Genomic DNA, 14,764 nt, shown 5'->3' on the forward strand with positions numbered 1-14,764 from the left:
TTATTGTATGGCTGGCTCAAGTGGAGTAGATATTACATCCCAACATTGTACTCTTCATGTTTGTGACAGGCGATATAACTGTAAAGTAAAAAAGAAATATGGCCATGTTGACCCTCTTCCCCTTTCCAGATGAGCAGCTGAAATCACTCACTGAGAGAAACAAAGAACTGGAAGGAGCTCAGGATCACAGTGCATCCATACAGGTACAAGAAAGTGTTGATACTACAGATGAATGGAAGTCTTCAACCCTCTGTGTCACAGTTAAAAAGCAATATGATAATTCTCTTTGACTGCTGTTTTTAGCGAGAATGCTATGAAGTAGTTTTTCTTCTTTGGTATAATAGTAGGATTGGTTTTTGCAACACGCTGTAATGATCAAATTTCTTTACTATCTATAAAAATAATTGGCTTCTTTTGGAGTTGAGAAACAGTAGTGTAGTACTGAAACATCAGATCAGTATGTCAGTTTTTTTCAGTCCTTTTCTTCTCGTCCCCTTTTTCCTTTTTGTCTGTGGAGTTATAGTATTTTAATATACTTACTATGTAGTGCTTTGAATTGTAGACTGCTATGTCAGGTTTCATAAAGTAAGATCTGTAAACAAAATGATCACAACATGTACTTACTTTATAAAAAATAAAAGTATCCAGTCCTGATTTTTGAGCCATTCTTGTTGGACAGGCATCTGAGACGCCAGTAGAAATGTAAGTTTTGCAACCACTGTGAAAAGTAGTCATTTGCACTCAACTTTGAATGTCCATGACTTTTTCCCCTTTGGCTCCTTAGCCCAGGAATCAGAATAGATATGTGTGGAAAGATGCTTAGAGGTGGCTCCAACTACTTCATTTAGTATTAGTTTGCTGTGTATATAAGTCCAGAAATTTTAGTTGAGGGCTAACAAGCTGAAGCTGAATCCAGACAAGACAGAGGTCCTCCTAGTCACTCATGAGGCCGATCGGGATATAGGGTGGCAACCTGTGCTCGACGGGATTACATTCCCCTTGAGGACACAAGTCCGCAGTCTGGGGCCCTCTTGGATTTAGCATTGACACTTGGAAGTTCAGGTGTAGGCGGTGGCTGAGAGGGTCTTCGCACAGTTAAAGCTTGCGTGCCAGACGTGACCGTACCTTGAGATGCCAGACTTGGCCATGGTGATCCATATCTTAGTTACATCAAGATTGGATTACTGTAATGCACTCTATATGAGTCTGCCTTTGAAGATGGCTCAGAAATTGCAATTGGTCCAAAGATCTGCAGCCAGGCTACTAACTGGAGCCAGCTATAGGGAGCACATGATGCCACTGCTAAAGCAGCTCCAGTTGGCTTCCAATAAGTTTCCAGTCCCAATTCAAAGTGCTAGTTATCAGCTGTAAAGCCCTAAACACCTTGGGTCCTTCGTGTCTTCATGACCACATCTCCTCCTATGAAACAACATGGGTTCTAAGATCTTCTGGGGAGGCTCTCCTCTCAGTCCCACCACAATCACAAGTGCGTTTAGTGGGAATGAGAGAGAGGGCTTTCTCCATGGTAGCTCCCAGCTTTGAAACCCATTCTCCGGCCCCCACATTGTCCTCCTTTTGTAGGGACTTGAAGATGTGGCTCTTAAATCAAACCTTTGAGAATATTTAGCCCCTAGTTGTCCTGCGTAGTAATCGCACATCCTGCACTTTATCCCATGCCCTCTCTCCATTACTGCACCTGGCACTTATTTTATTCTAATGTTTACAGCCTTGCCCAGGTGCCAGTAATTTACCGCCACGGTTAGAGAATCACAGCTTCATTGAGTCTGAGTTGATGTTTTTATATGTATTTATTGTATTTTATATTGTGTTCACTGCTATGTTTGTTTTTAGGCACTTTGTGCTGTCTGTAAGCTGCCCCGAGTCCTTTTGGGAGATGGTGGTGGGATATAAGAATAAAGTTATTATTATGATTAGTTAAAAAGTGACCCAAAAATCCTAGGTTGGTATAGCCACTAGTCAGTGTAAGTACTTTACCTTTTTACTTAAAAAAGCAACAAAAACAATTCCCTTATTTTAGGGAAAGAGCTTAGTCTGACCCAAAGGAACCTGGAAGAAGCACTGATCCCTCTTTTCTTACTGTCTGGTTGAAAAAATGGCAGCAGTAGTAGACAAGAGCAGCTGTTTTATTAGTAGCTGCTTTATAATTGACGTATCTTATTTGTCTGTTAATAAACTGGCATTGTATAACCTTAATATCATCTGTATATAAATAACTGTAATGGATTAAATAGATAGCACTACTCTTGTTTAAGTATCATACGTCCTTTTCTTTTCCATGTATGGCTATGAATTTTTCTAAGAATTTCTAATTTGGTTTTTTAAAAGGAGGTTTATTTCTGCTGTGCTGCTGTAATTTTAAAATTCCCCTTTCTGATCCTTTTTTCTTAGAGTCAGTTGACTAGAGCAAAAGAAGAATTGGAAGCAGAGAAGAGAGATTTGGTCCGAACAAGTGAGAGAAGAGCTCAAGAGCTAGAGCACTTAAATGGTAAGCAACAATTAATCTTGCTATTAGGCTGTTTAAATATTTGAGTGGCATTTTTAAAGAAACACATGGCTTAGAGATCAAATTGACAGTGGTAATTATTCAGGAAACAAAGCAAAAATTATGAAGAAATCTTAAGTTGCTATCATTTTAGAACTAGACACATGAAAGGCAAACTGGGATTTGAGAAAGAATATGATTTTCCAATCCAAGTGAGTTTCAGCAGAGATGCTAGGTCAGTGGTTGTCAACCTGGGGTCCCCAGATGTTTTTGGCCTTCAACTCCCAGAAATCCTAACAGCTGGTAAACTGGCTGGGATTTCTGAGAGTTGTAGGCCAAAACACCTGGGGACCCACAGGTTGAGAACCACTGTGCTTGGTGGATTATGAAGTTAACAGAGAAGGCAATGTCACGTTCATGCCTTTATAGAAGCCTGCGAGTGAATTCTCATTTAGAGGTGACAGTATTGTATGTAGCCACCCAGGTGTCTTTGATGGCAGCAGTTTGAGATAATGCCAGTGCATTAGAGAACTTCCAGGAGCAAGTTTTACACGGGCAAAGTTAGTTCTTTCCACCGTAATGAGTGATGTCTCTTTCTGAGCACTGATGTTTCAACCACAGTTTTTTTCAGCTATGTTCAAGAGAGGAGGTTTTGTACAAACAGAAAACTTATCCATGTGCATAAGTGTTGAAGCAAAGCTTATGAAAGAGCATTTTTTCTCTGGTTGCTGAACAACACAGTTTATTTGTTTGAGTGAAAAAACACTTGCCGAGGCTCACTTTGTTGTTGAGAATGAATAGTAAATGAAGTTGAACAAATAGGGTTGCAGTACTTTGTGTTCCAGTGGATCATGCCGCAAGAATGCTAACATATATGACATGCTGATCCTGTGATCCCTGGTGGACAACAAACAGTGGGGAATCTCTCCTCCCATTTCTGTTTGTTTACACGCACACAAATAATGTATCCAGAAGCTGTCAGAAAATAAAGTTATCCCTATTTTAAGGAAAAACAAAACATATTTTCCCTACTAGTCTTGGGTCACTTATTCTGCTGGGATTTGAGGGCATGGAGGTGATGCCCCATTTCACATATTTCTGGGGGTGGCCTCCCAGGCTTGTCCTGCCTTGACAAATGTAAGCAGGGCATTGAGCATATCCAGTGTTAACAAAATACTATAAACATGATATGGGGGAACAGTTGTCTTCAAGGCAGGTCTGTTTTAATGCCTGCTATAAGAACTGGCATTTCAAGAATTTTCTGTTTACATTATGGACTTTCTGGTTTTGATTTTAATAGCGGATGTTAAGCGCCTGAATGAGAAACTTACAGCAGCAAATACTGCAAAGGTAGAGCTACAGTTAAACCTTGATGAACTTCAGACTTCGGCCCTTTCTGTAAAAGTGAGTATCTAAAATATGGGTAGCGACCAGCTTTTTTGTAGAATTGTAGAAATAATGATATATGTTCTGAGTATCATTTTAATCACATAAGTGCTCTCTATTTTTTTCTCACATTCTGTGGTGTGATTTAAGCAAGGACATAATTTTGCAACCTGCAGCTATATACTGTATTTTTTCCATTCCAAAATGCACTTTTTCCCTGCATAAACATCTCTAAACTGGGGTGCAGTCATAAGTGTATCTTGTGTATTTTTGTTGGTGGTGATGGTGCTGAAATTACAATAGATGATGTCTTACAATTGAAGAAATACAGCAATTTGTTCAGTATTACAATTTGAAATTAAAATGAACTATTTCATTGGGATCACTTATTTGACTTTCGAATAATCAATGTGCTTTAGAATAGCAATCATTTGGTTCAGTGTCATTTAGCTCAGATCAAGAATAGGTATAGGTAGGTAAGTGTAGGTTTATTAATAAAGCCTATATTGAACATTGGGCTGGATTGACAGGAATTGGTGCATGATTGATATGAACTGCCCGAGTGCTTATGGTTCCAATGTGCCTTTGATTAATCGGTTCACTAAATGAATTGGCTTTTCTAGCCATAATTTCTAGCCCTTCTAGCCATAACCTCATTCTCAACACTTGCACTTTACTATTGTCCCTGCTTTAGAGTTGTACTGTATTCATCTGACCTTTTAGCCTTAACGTATCATCTACCTCTTGCACTTTGCCATCCACCCTTATTTGGGCAGTTGTATTGCAGAAGCCTTCCCTTGCCCCTTAATTTGGAAACTTCAATTATGCTCGGCTACTGGTTGTTGTATAAGGAATTATGTTTTTACATTGTTGCATATGTATTTTATTGTGTATATTTTAATTTTGATTGACTGGGCTTAGTCCCCATGTAAACTGCCCCGAGTCCCTTCATGGAGATGATGGGCAGATACAAAAATAAAGTAATAATCATTATTAAAGTTATTATTAAAGGGAACAGTGAAAAACTGTGCTGTGAATTTGCTTTTGTGAATTGAATGGATGGCACATAATATGTAATGTTGTTTTAAGCATCGTGAGCAAAGATGGGAGCAAGAAAAAGAATTGTTACAAAACCAAAACACTTGGCTAAATACAGAACTGAAAACAAAAACAGATGAGCTTCTACGTGTTGCACGGGAAAAGGGGAGTGAAATTTTGGAGCTTAAATGTAGCCTGGAGAACAAGAAAGAGGAGGTAAGACAAATTAATATCTTGCTTTATATATTTGATAAAATATTGGAAATCCTACATCAGCACCTAAGAGGCATATTGTTGCTACTACAAATTATGAGTATAGTTAATGGCAACTGAAGGCTCCCATGTCAGTTTGGTGGTCAGTCTGCTGAATCAGTTTTGAGGAAAAGTTCAGTCCCTTGAATAATTTCTTTTATATCCAGGCTGAATCTTGGAATGAATTCAGTCTTCCATTGAAATAGAAGCCATCAGCCACCACTGATAGTACTTTCAACTTTTATGTGCTATCTTTCACCCTATGTCTGATGGCTAACTTCTTCAACAATAGCACATATTTCAAAATTAAAAGAAAAATAGCTTGAAAAGGGTATCAAATTTATTTTTCAGATATTTTTATTTTGTAGTTGTGACCATTGAAAGGGGTATGTTTGTGTATTTAAGGCAAGAGAGCAACTGCTTTTTACAGTTGTGGTTTTTCATCTCAGAAATGACAAAAATACAGTCAGGATAAACTGACATAATTAAGCTTTAAACCAGTGCTGTTCGAAAGTGATCTGTAGAGTGGAGTTGATTGCAAGAACACACTTCTCGTCACAGCACATTTCTAAGCAGCTAGGCAAATGCAGTAATAATTTGGCAGCAATCCCTGCCACAATTGGGGGGGGGGGGAATAAAGTCTGTTTCACCAGGTTGTTTGAGAACCACTGCTGTGAAGGATGAAGCATGTAAGGTGTTGTAGTGCAAATGGGAAAGACAGCTAAATAGCGGCTTGATAAGGGCTTATGAAATGTTGTGTGGTTTGTGGAGACTGTGGGTTTTCACTCCCTCTTTCAAATTACATGCTAGATTGTACCTGGTATTTTTAGTATTGGATGCCATTCTTGAGTGCAGTGTATAGAAGTGAAATTTCATGTAAGAACACAAGAGCTAGCTGTATAAAACCAAAAGTCTGTAGTGCAACTTACATTTCTTCCCATTAAAATAAGTTTCACAGTCCAAAATGTTTCTTCTGACGTACAATGATCAGATATTAAAGTTCATATTTCAGAGGTTTTAATCTTCGTAATGTTTGCATAGGTTTCCAGGCTGGAAGAGCAAGTCAGTGGTCTTAAACAGTCAAATGAAAATCTACAGAAACATGTTGAAGACCTTTTAGTGAAACTTAAAGAGGTAAGCATAATTTCTGTTGCTTTGCTTTCCATTGTTGTGGTAATATGTGAAAGGGGTTTTGTTCTGCTTCCAGAGGCAGGATTTATAATCTGCTCTCTGTGCCTTTAAGGATTTGGTCATGTCAGGAGCGACTTGAGAAACTGCAAGTTGCTTCTGGTGTGAGAGAATTGGCCGTCTGCAAGGACGTTGCCCAGGGGACACCCGGATGATTTGTTGTATTATCATCCTTATGGGAGGCTTCTCTCATGTCCCCGCATGAGGAGCTGGAGCTGGTAGAGGGAGCTCATCCGCCTCTCCCCGGATTCGAACCTGTGACCTGTCGGTCTTCAGTCCTGCCAGTACAGGGGTTTAACCCACTGTGCCACCGGGGGCTCCGCCTTTAAGGATAAGGGACGGGGGAAGGGGAGGTCAAGCCTTGGCTGCAGAATGGCAGTTTATTTTCAGTTAAAGTTAGTCAGTTGGAAGGAACAGAGGGTCAGAAAGAATAAAGGATTTTGTGTCATGTTGGAGATATAGTAGAAGTAAAATAATAGTAGTCACGTCGGAGTTAATAGACAATTAGATAGTTATAGGGTTATTTAGATAGAGGTTAGATATAGATAGTGACATTGTGGCATAGATGATGTAGTATAGAAGTTACATCTAATATCTATTTAGTAAAATAAAGGCAGTCACATTCTGGATTAAGTACAAGGCTGCAGAAGATCATAGGATTTCCTTTCATACAGTGGCAACCAAAGGAAAGGAAATTCAGTTTGTTTAAATAAAAATTATTTTACTTTAGACACAGCCTCCGATCTGTCCTTTGTGTAAAATTCCTTCCAATCCAACCCAAGTAACACAGAGGCAGAACAGGCTAATTCTCATCATTGCCTGTGCTTCGCTATACAGCTGCAGTCATGCCCTGTAAACTTCATGGAACTACAGAGCAAACATTGATAAACATGACTGAGGAGTCCTAGGCTGCATTCCAATACTGTATAACCCTGGAACCCTACTTCTATCTGACAAAATATGTCCTTTGTAGATATTTTATAGTTCCTTTGGGCAGTTTTACAGTTCAGTATACTTCTACTCAGGGTTATCATAAAGTTGCCCTGGAGGACCCAGTAAATTCCTAAAGAGGGCCCCACCACCACTACCCAGTAAAGAGATAGGGAATTGTCACCAGAGAGGCAAGCTTTACCAGCAACTGTTTCGCAGCATTAGAACTCTGATGTTGGCAAAGAGGATAAAACGATGCCAAGAAGTATTCCAGGAGAGAGTGTGATGGATCAATAATATAAACCAGAGTTTTCCCATTCTCTGTTTTTATCCCTCAGAATTACTAACGATCTATAAGTGACAGGTCAGTTGCCTTCCACTGTTTTACTTGAAGGCATTTTTCCCCAAAAAATAAAATAAAAATTAAGATGCAGTTGCTTTCTTTATTCCATTTTACTAGCAGATCTTTGGATTCATTAGAGGCATTATTCTCTTCACTTCAGTAGGTAGCTTTACTGTGTTACCAAGCTATCTAGAGAAGTTTTAGAGAAGTGCAGCCAAAGTGGCATAGTCCATCCCAGTATGGCTGCATTTGGAAAGAACACTGAAGCGTAATGATGAAATTAAATACTTTAATGCAAGTAGAGTTTTGAAAGTTATTACAGTGTGACATAAAAAAGTTGGAAAGTATTATTCCATATCAAGTGTTGTGGATTTTTAAATGAATATTGGTTGGTACTAAACTGCTTTTGTTTCACAAGGCTCTTAATTGTTTGTGTATTAAACACAGAAATGTCTTTGTTTCCCAGGCAAAAGAACAGCAAGCTAGTATGGAAGAAAGATTTCATAATGAATTAAATGCCCATATCAAGTTGTCTAATTTATACAAGGTATGTTATTAAAATAGTGCAACATTTGGTCTTTCTTACTTAAATGTATACTTGCTCATGTTTGTGTTGTAGGTGTGCTATCTTGCTGTAACACCTGTAAAAACTAAAGTTCATCCATCTGCATTTTTGGTCCATTTCTTTATATATTTGATCATATGGTGCATATTCACTGTGTTTAGAGTGCTGCTGATGACCTGGAGACAAAAAGCAATGAGTTGACTCAAGCTGTAGAGGAGCTGCATAAACTTCTGAAAGAGGCAGGTGAAGGTAAGGAATAGGCTTGAAGAATGTCAAAGCTTCTTTGTGTTTTTAGTAACATTTTTATCACTGCCATCTTCTTTAAAGTAGTATTACTTTTTATCCTGAAATATACTTTATTTTATGTTGGGATGTCCCCCCTCCCTTTTTCCATTTTGTTTTGTTTTGGTTAGCTGGTTTTTTGTTTTTTTGAGACACGTGTCCTTGAAATATGTAACCTCCTTAGTTTTCAACAAGGCAGTATATTTAAATCAATAAAATAAGTAAAAAAGAACATCTGATGCATGAAAAACAGTAAGCAATTTGTTAGTCAGTCTTGATTCACTTTGGACCATTTTCAAAAAAGAGTATTCACACAACTTTGGATGGAGGTTGAGGTCTATTACTTGGGTCAAGATCTAGATTGGCAAGCCAGTCCTACCTAAATAATTATCTCATATATATTTCTAACAGAGACTCATCCTGAATGGCCAGACTGACCTGGCATGGAGATCTGGTTGGATGAGAGTGGAGGGGGGTCAACCTCTTCCAGCTCTGTCCTCCAGGCTTTCTGGCCCAGCAGCAGGCAAGGGTAGGGGGATGGGGAGGGATGGGTTGTAGCGATCTATCGGAGTAACATCCCCCTGATCAAGATCCGCTTACCATACTCAGAGGATTTCCAAGGTGTCTACCTTAGAGTGAGTGACTGGGACACCTCACTGATTAACAACTTCCCTACCTCAGCTGACAGTTGATCTTGAGCCTGGCCTTGGACTCTCCCAACCTGTTCATTTTGGGAGATTCCAACATCCATGACAAATCAACCCTTTTAGGAGCGGCTCAGGATTTCATGGCTTCCATGACAACTGGGGGGCTGTCCCAAGTAATAACTGGCCCCATTCATAAGGTGGGATACACTTTGGATCTGGTGTTTGTTTGTTTCGATGAGCGAAGGGAGACATAATCTGATAGTGGATGATCTGTCTATACATCCTTTGTCATGCTCAGATCATTACTTGGTCAGGTTTACTCACCAAGACCCCTTACCTCCACGAAGGTTGCAGGTCCATTAAGATGGTACTGTACTGCAGTGGTTCCAGTCCGTCCTCTCGGGATATCTCTAGAAGGTGGTGTTGCGGGGGGGGGGGGGGGTGCTGCTTGACCTCATGGCCTGTTGGCTGTGAGGTCTTTTGGGACTCACCATTATCCCCAATGTTGTTTAACATCTACATGTTTAACGTGTACACAGACAATGCCCAACTCTCCTACTCTTTTCCATCTGAAACCAAGTAAATAGTACTGCACCTGAACCATTGCCTGAGGGAGATAATGGACTGGATGAAGGCAAACAAATTGAAGCTTAATCCAGATGAAATGGAAGTATTTCAAGTCTCACACAAAATCAGTCCAGAGATAGGGTTACAACTTGAGCTGGATAGGGTTACACTCCCCCTGAAATCTCAGATTCATAGTTTGGGGGTGGCCTTGAACTCCGCCTTAATTTTGGAAACACAGGTGCCAGCGGTGACCAGGGCTGCCTTTACACAACTAAAACTTGTGAGCCAGCTGCTCCTGTTTCTGGAGAAATCTGACTTTCCCATGGCAGTATATGTACAGGTTACACCCCGTTTGGACTATTGCAGTGCGCTGTATGTGGGACAGCCCTCAAAAAGTGTCCAGAAATAATGTGGAATGTCTGATGTGATAATCTGGATTATATGGCAGTGTAGAAGGGGTCTGAACTAATAATCACCTAGAAGAAGCCAAAATATCTAAAGAAATTAAGAGTACTGTGGTGTTTTACAGAACATATTGTAAGTGTTAGAAATGGTTTTTTTCCCTATCATTCCCAGCTAACAAAGAAGCACAGGACCGTTTAACTGAAATGGAACAGTCAAAGGCTGCTGTGGAAAAAGACTTGAAAGAAAAGATTGGCAAGCTGGAGAAGGAATTGGACAATGCAAACAATTTGGTTTCAGCCACCAAGCGTAAAGGTCTGGTAGTAATCTTTAAAGTTGACTGTTAGTATTGACATCTGAAAGCAATACATTGCTTGCCTAAAGTCATTCTGCTTGGCGTTTTGAAGTGAAAGTTCTATATAGGGTAATATCCCACAGCACTTTTAGGTTCTATGGCCAGAGTCACAATTCATCTCTATCCCCGGAAGTCCATAGGACCTCTAGTTTTGAGTGCTTAGACTGATGCAGCAACTACCACCTTCTCTAGATAGAGATAACCTAGTCACAATATAATGGTAATCTCCCAATTAACAAAATAAATGTTTGAAGCTGCCCTTGAAGACCTGGAAGCTTTGGTTGGTACAAAATGCACCAGTTTGATTGCTGACTGGAATACCATATCAAGAGCATATATTGCCAGTCTTTAAAAATGGCATTGGCTGCCAATACATTTTTGGTCTGAAATTATTGCTATTATTGTCATCATCATCATTTTCATCATCATTTAGTTATATAGTGCCATCGCTTTGGCATTGTACAAGTAAAAGAACAAAACGGTTCCATTTCATCAGTCTTATAATCTCAATTGAGACATGAGGCAAAAAGAAAATGAGTTGGCATTGGAGAGGATTCCGTCCAGATACTGCTTCTTAATAGCAGTTGGAATTAGAGGGACAAACATTCATTCTCTTCTGGCAACTTTGCCTGTGCTTCTGATTTGTGCTATTTGTGCTGCCATTTAAAACCCAAAACAGCTTTGAACCTCAATATGATTGAAGTCTGCAGAATGCTTCCCCCCCCCCCCCCATGTTCCAGTAGTGAGGCCATTGTGTTGTGATGGGAAGAGAGACTTCTCAGCCTGTGACCCCCCCCCCCCAACTGTAAAATACCTCCCCTTGGAGGACCAACAAACACCCATACTCATATCATTTAGGTACAAATTAAAACCTGACTGTTCAGTATGGCCTTTGGGTTTCATCAATTCATTACAAACAATGTTTAGCATTGTGTAAATTTTGTTTAAATATTATAATTGTGCCCAGCTGATTTCCCCCTTCTATGGCTAGTTTTAAAATACTGGTTTTTAAGCTGTCATAAATAGATCATAGTGAAGGTTTCCAAAATTCTATATTTGGACAGCATGGTAGGTTTGCAGTTGCTTGAAAAATGTAAAAGTTTCTGAACTCTTCTTCAAAGTTAAGCTGAGAGGAAGCAAAAGGAAGAAAATGTGGGATTAGTGATCCCATAATGATCTTGTTTACTGTGTACTAATCTTGTTGTGTATTCCACAACTATTATTATTATTATTATTATTATTATTATTATTATTATAATAGTTGGGGAATATCCGGCCCTGCATGATACTTTCAACAAACTTCTTAATTCTAATCACTGCTCATGGACTGATAGGATTGTAAGTGAAATCAGCTGGAGGTGAAAAGGTTTTCCATTTTAGCATTTTTTGTCACACAAATCATAGAATCATAGAGTTGGAAGAGACTTTGTGGGCCATCCAATCCAACCCCCTACCAAGAAACAGGAAAATTGCACTCAAAGCACCCCCGACAGATGGCCATCCTGCCTCTATTTAAAAGCCTCCAAAGAAGGAGCCTCTGCCACATTCTGGGGCAAAGAGTTCCATTGCTAAACAGCTCACACAGCTAAGCAGTTCTTCCTAATGTTCAGGTAGAATCTCCTTTCTTGTAGTTTGAAGCCATTTTTCCTCATCCTAGGCTCCAGGGCAACAGAAAACAAGCTTGCTCCCTCCTCTCTGTGACTTCTCACATATTTATACATGGCTATCATGTCTCCTCTTAGCATTCTCTTCTGTAGGCTAAGCATGCCTAGCTCTTTAAGCCATTCCTCATAAGGCTTGTTCTCCAGACCCTTGATCATTTTAGTTGCCATCCTCTGGACACTTTCCAGCTTTCCAACATCTCCCTTCAATTATGGTGCCCAGAATTGGATACAGTATTCCAGGTCTGCTCTGACCAAGGCAGAATAAAGGGGTAGCATGACTTCCCTTGATCTAGACACTATACTCCTGTTGATGCAGGTAAAAATCCCATTGGATTTTAGCTGCCACATGACATTGTTGACTCATGTTTAACTTGTTGTCCATGAGGTCTCCAATATCTTTTTCACCTATACTGTTTTTGAACTAGGCATCCCCATTCCGTATCTTTGCAATTATAACTGGCTAATCAATTAAAATATACGCATATAATTAGCCTTTGTATGTATTTTGCGGATTGCATTTATTATTATTTTGAAACCATATATTTTCTTTTCTAGGGGTTGTTCTTTCAGAGGATGAGCTGGCAGCAATGTCACCTACAGCTGCGGCAGTTGCAAAAGTGGTAAAGCCTGGCATGAAGTTAACTGAGGTAGGAATCTTGTAGACAGTAATGCTCACAGATTCGCTCAGTGTTTTTGCTCATAACCATATTCCCCGGGCATAACTCTTAAACTGAATGAATGTCAGGGATGACCTTGGTTTGTTCCTGTATTATTTGATAGGAGAAAAAGGGAATATTTTGTACATCAGGGATGTGAAACATTTGGCCCAACATATGTTGGACTACAACTATCTTCATTCATGCCATTACTTTTGTAGGTTATACATGATGGGAGTTACAGTCCAAGGATGCCTAAAGGGTTCTATCTTCCTAAGTCATGTGTTTGTAGCTTTATTATAGTTTCTTACTAAAATGAAAACCACATTGTAGTCATTGCTTGTAAAGTTTTAAACTTTCTTTTTATATCTTTTGTTCATATGTTTGCTTCACTACTTTGTAAGTACATGCCCCATTAAGCAACACAAACTCTTGCTTAATGGGGCATGTACTGTTTTTGGTTGTAGTTGGTTGTAGTTATTTTCAGCCCTATATTTGTGTCTGTTGCCTCCAGCCGTTTGTTTCCTTTCTGGAAGCTTATAGTGAACTCACATCCATCTGTGAATAACTGTTTCCAGTAACACTGATGTAAAGAGATCTTCTGAACATTTTTTTCAGAAATCGTTTCCCTCTTTCTGACCCCTTTCTTTCTTGTCACTAGCTAAATTGTGTTCTCCTATTTTTCGATCTTCTTTCCATCAAGTGCCTCATGTAACTAGGAGGCTGTATATGAAAGGTATACATAACTGGGAGCTAATTTCATGAATCCTACCTGAATTCAGTAGGATATACAGGCATTCCCCAAGTTACATACAAAATAGGTCCTGGAGGTTTGTTCTTAAGTTGAATTTGTATGTAAGTATATATGTGTGTGTGCACATGTGTATATTTGTATGTAATATATATTTGTATGTAAGTTTTTAATGTGTGTGTGTTTGTGTGTAAGTAAGTTTTAGATAGCCTAAGGAAGGGTTCGTGCCCCTGTGGTGTTTGTTTTGCTTTCTCTCCTCCTGTTCAGAAGAATTCACCTCACTTTCTGTCCCTGTGATGATTGGATTTTGAAAAATGTAGCTTTTTGCGAAATAAGGATTGATGATAAAGCTTCAGTGGACACCCCTTTTACCCATGTGAACTCTTTCAGGAGCAAATTTCTCTTCCTAGGGATAGATTTCTCATACTTCCTATCGTCTCACCCCTATTCTATGTGAGGTGTTTGTAACTCAGGGAATGCCTGTAACAATATAACATTAGGAGCAATGGAATAGGTTACAATATCTAAAGCAATATGTGCTTGTTTTTAAATTGGTCTTATAGCTTGTATTAGTTGTTTGCTATCTTATTAAATAGGTTTATTCTTAGTATGTTTTTCTTCTTTCAACACAGCTATACAATGCATATGTAGAAGCTCAAGATCAACTGTTGCTGGAAAAACTAGAGAATAAAAGGATTAATAAGTACTTAGATGAAATAGTGCAGGAAGTGGAAGCCAAAGCACCTATTTTGAAACGTCAGCGTGAAGAATATGAACGGTCGCAAAAAGCTGTAGCAAGCCTTTCTGCTAAACTTGAGTATGCTATGAAGGTTAGCTTTGTCTTAAATATACCATCTATGCAGCTTTGTGTTTTAACTCTGGAAGATGCCATTTGCACAAACCTTGTGTTTGCAAAATATCTTAATTTAATATCTTACATATCCCCAATCAAGTCTGGTTTTGGAAGCTAAACAGGTTCAACCCTGATTAGCACTTGGATGCCAGTGTCAATAAATACTAGGTGCTAAAAACTATATTTCTGAGGAAAGAATTGACAAAACTACCCAAGTTTTAACTGACTTAAGAAAACCCTGTGAAATTTCACAGGGTTTTCTTAAGTCAGTTAAAACTTGGTATAGTTTTTAGCACCTAGTATGGGATCATCATAAATGGAAAGTTCCGTGTTTCTACTCATAGAAACATTGGCTTCTATAACATAGAATCATAGAGTTGGA

The 14,764-nt window shown here is 39.1% G+C and overlaps 1 protein-coding gene across 2 annotated transcripts in view; it reads left to right on the forward strand.

Moving 5' to 3' along the window:
* The window catches only part of TPR (translocated promoter region, nuclear basket protein), an 85,489-nt gene that overhangs the window by 3,372 nt on the left and 67,353 nt on the right, over positions 1-14,764 (forward strand). For both annotated transcript variants that reach the window (XM_060774511.2, XM_060774513.2), the window contains exons 3-12: positions 130-203; positions 2,410-2,506; positions 3,804-3,907; positions 4,979-5,143; positions 6,221-6,313; positions 8,107-8,187; positions 8,367-8,454; positions 10,278-10,418; positions 12,678-12,769; positions 14,162-14,359. In XM_060774511.2, coding sequence (XP_060630494.2) covers positions 130-203; positions 2,410-2,506; positions 3,804-3,907; positions 4,979-5,143; positions 6,221-6,313; positions 8,107-8,187; positions 8,367-8,454; positions 10,278-10,418; positions 12,678-12,769; positions 14,162-14,359 — 1,133 coding nt within the window. The remainder of the gene's footprint in view (positions 1-129; positions 204-2,409; positions 2,507-3,803; positions 3,908-4,978; positions 5,144-6,220; positions 6,314-8,106; positions 8,188-8,366; positions 8,455-10,277; positions 10,419-12,677; positions 12,770-14,161; positions 14,360-14,764) is intronic.

Source organism: Anolis sagrei, chromosome 4, assembly GCF_037176765.1.
Source record: "Anolis sagrei isolate rAnoSag1 chromosome 4, rAnoSag1.mat, whole genome shotgun sequence".
Classification (NCBI taxonomy): Eukaryota; Metazoa; Chordata; class Lepidosauria; order Squamata; family Dactyloidae; genus Anolis; species Anolis sagrei.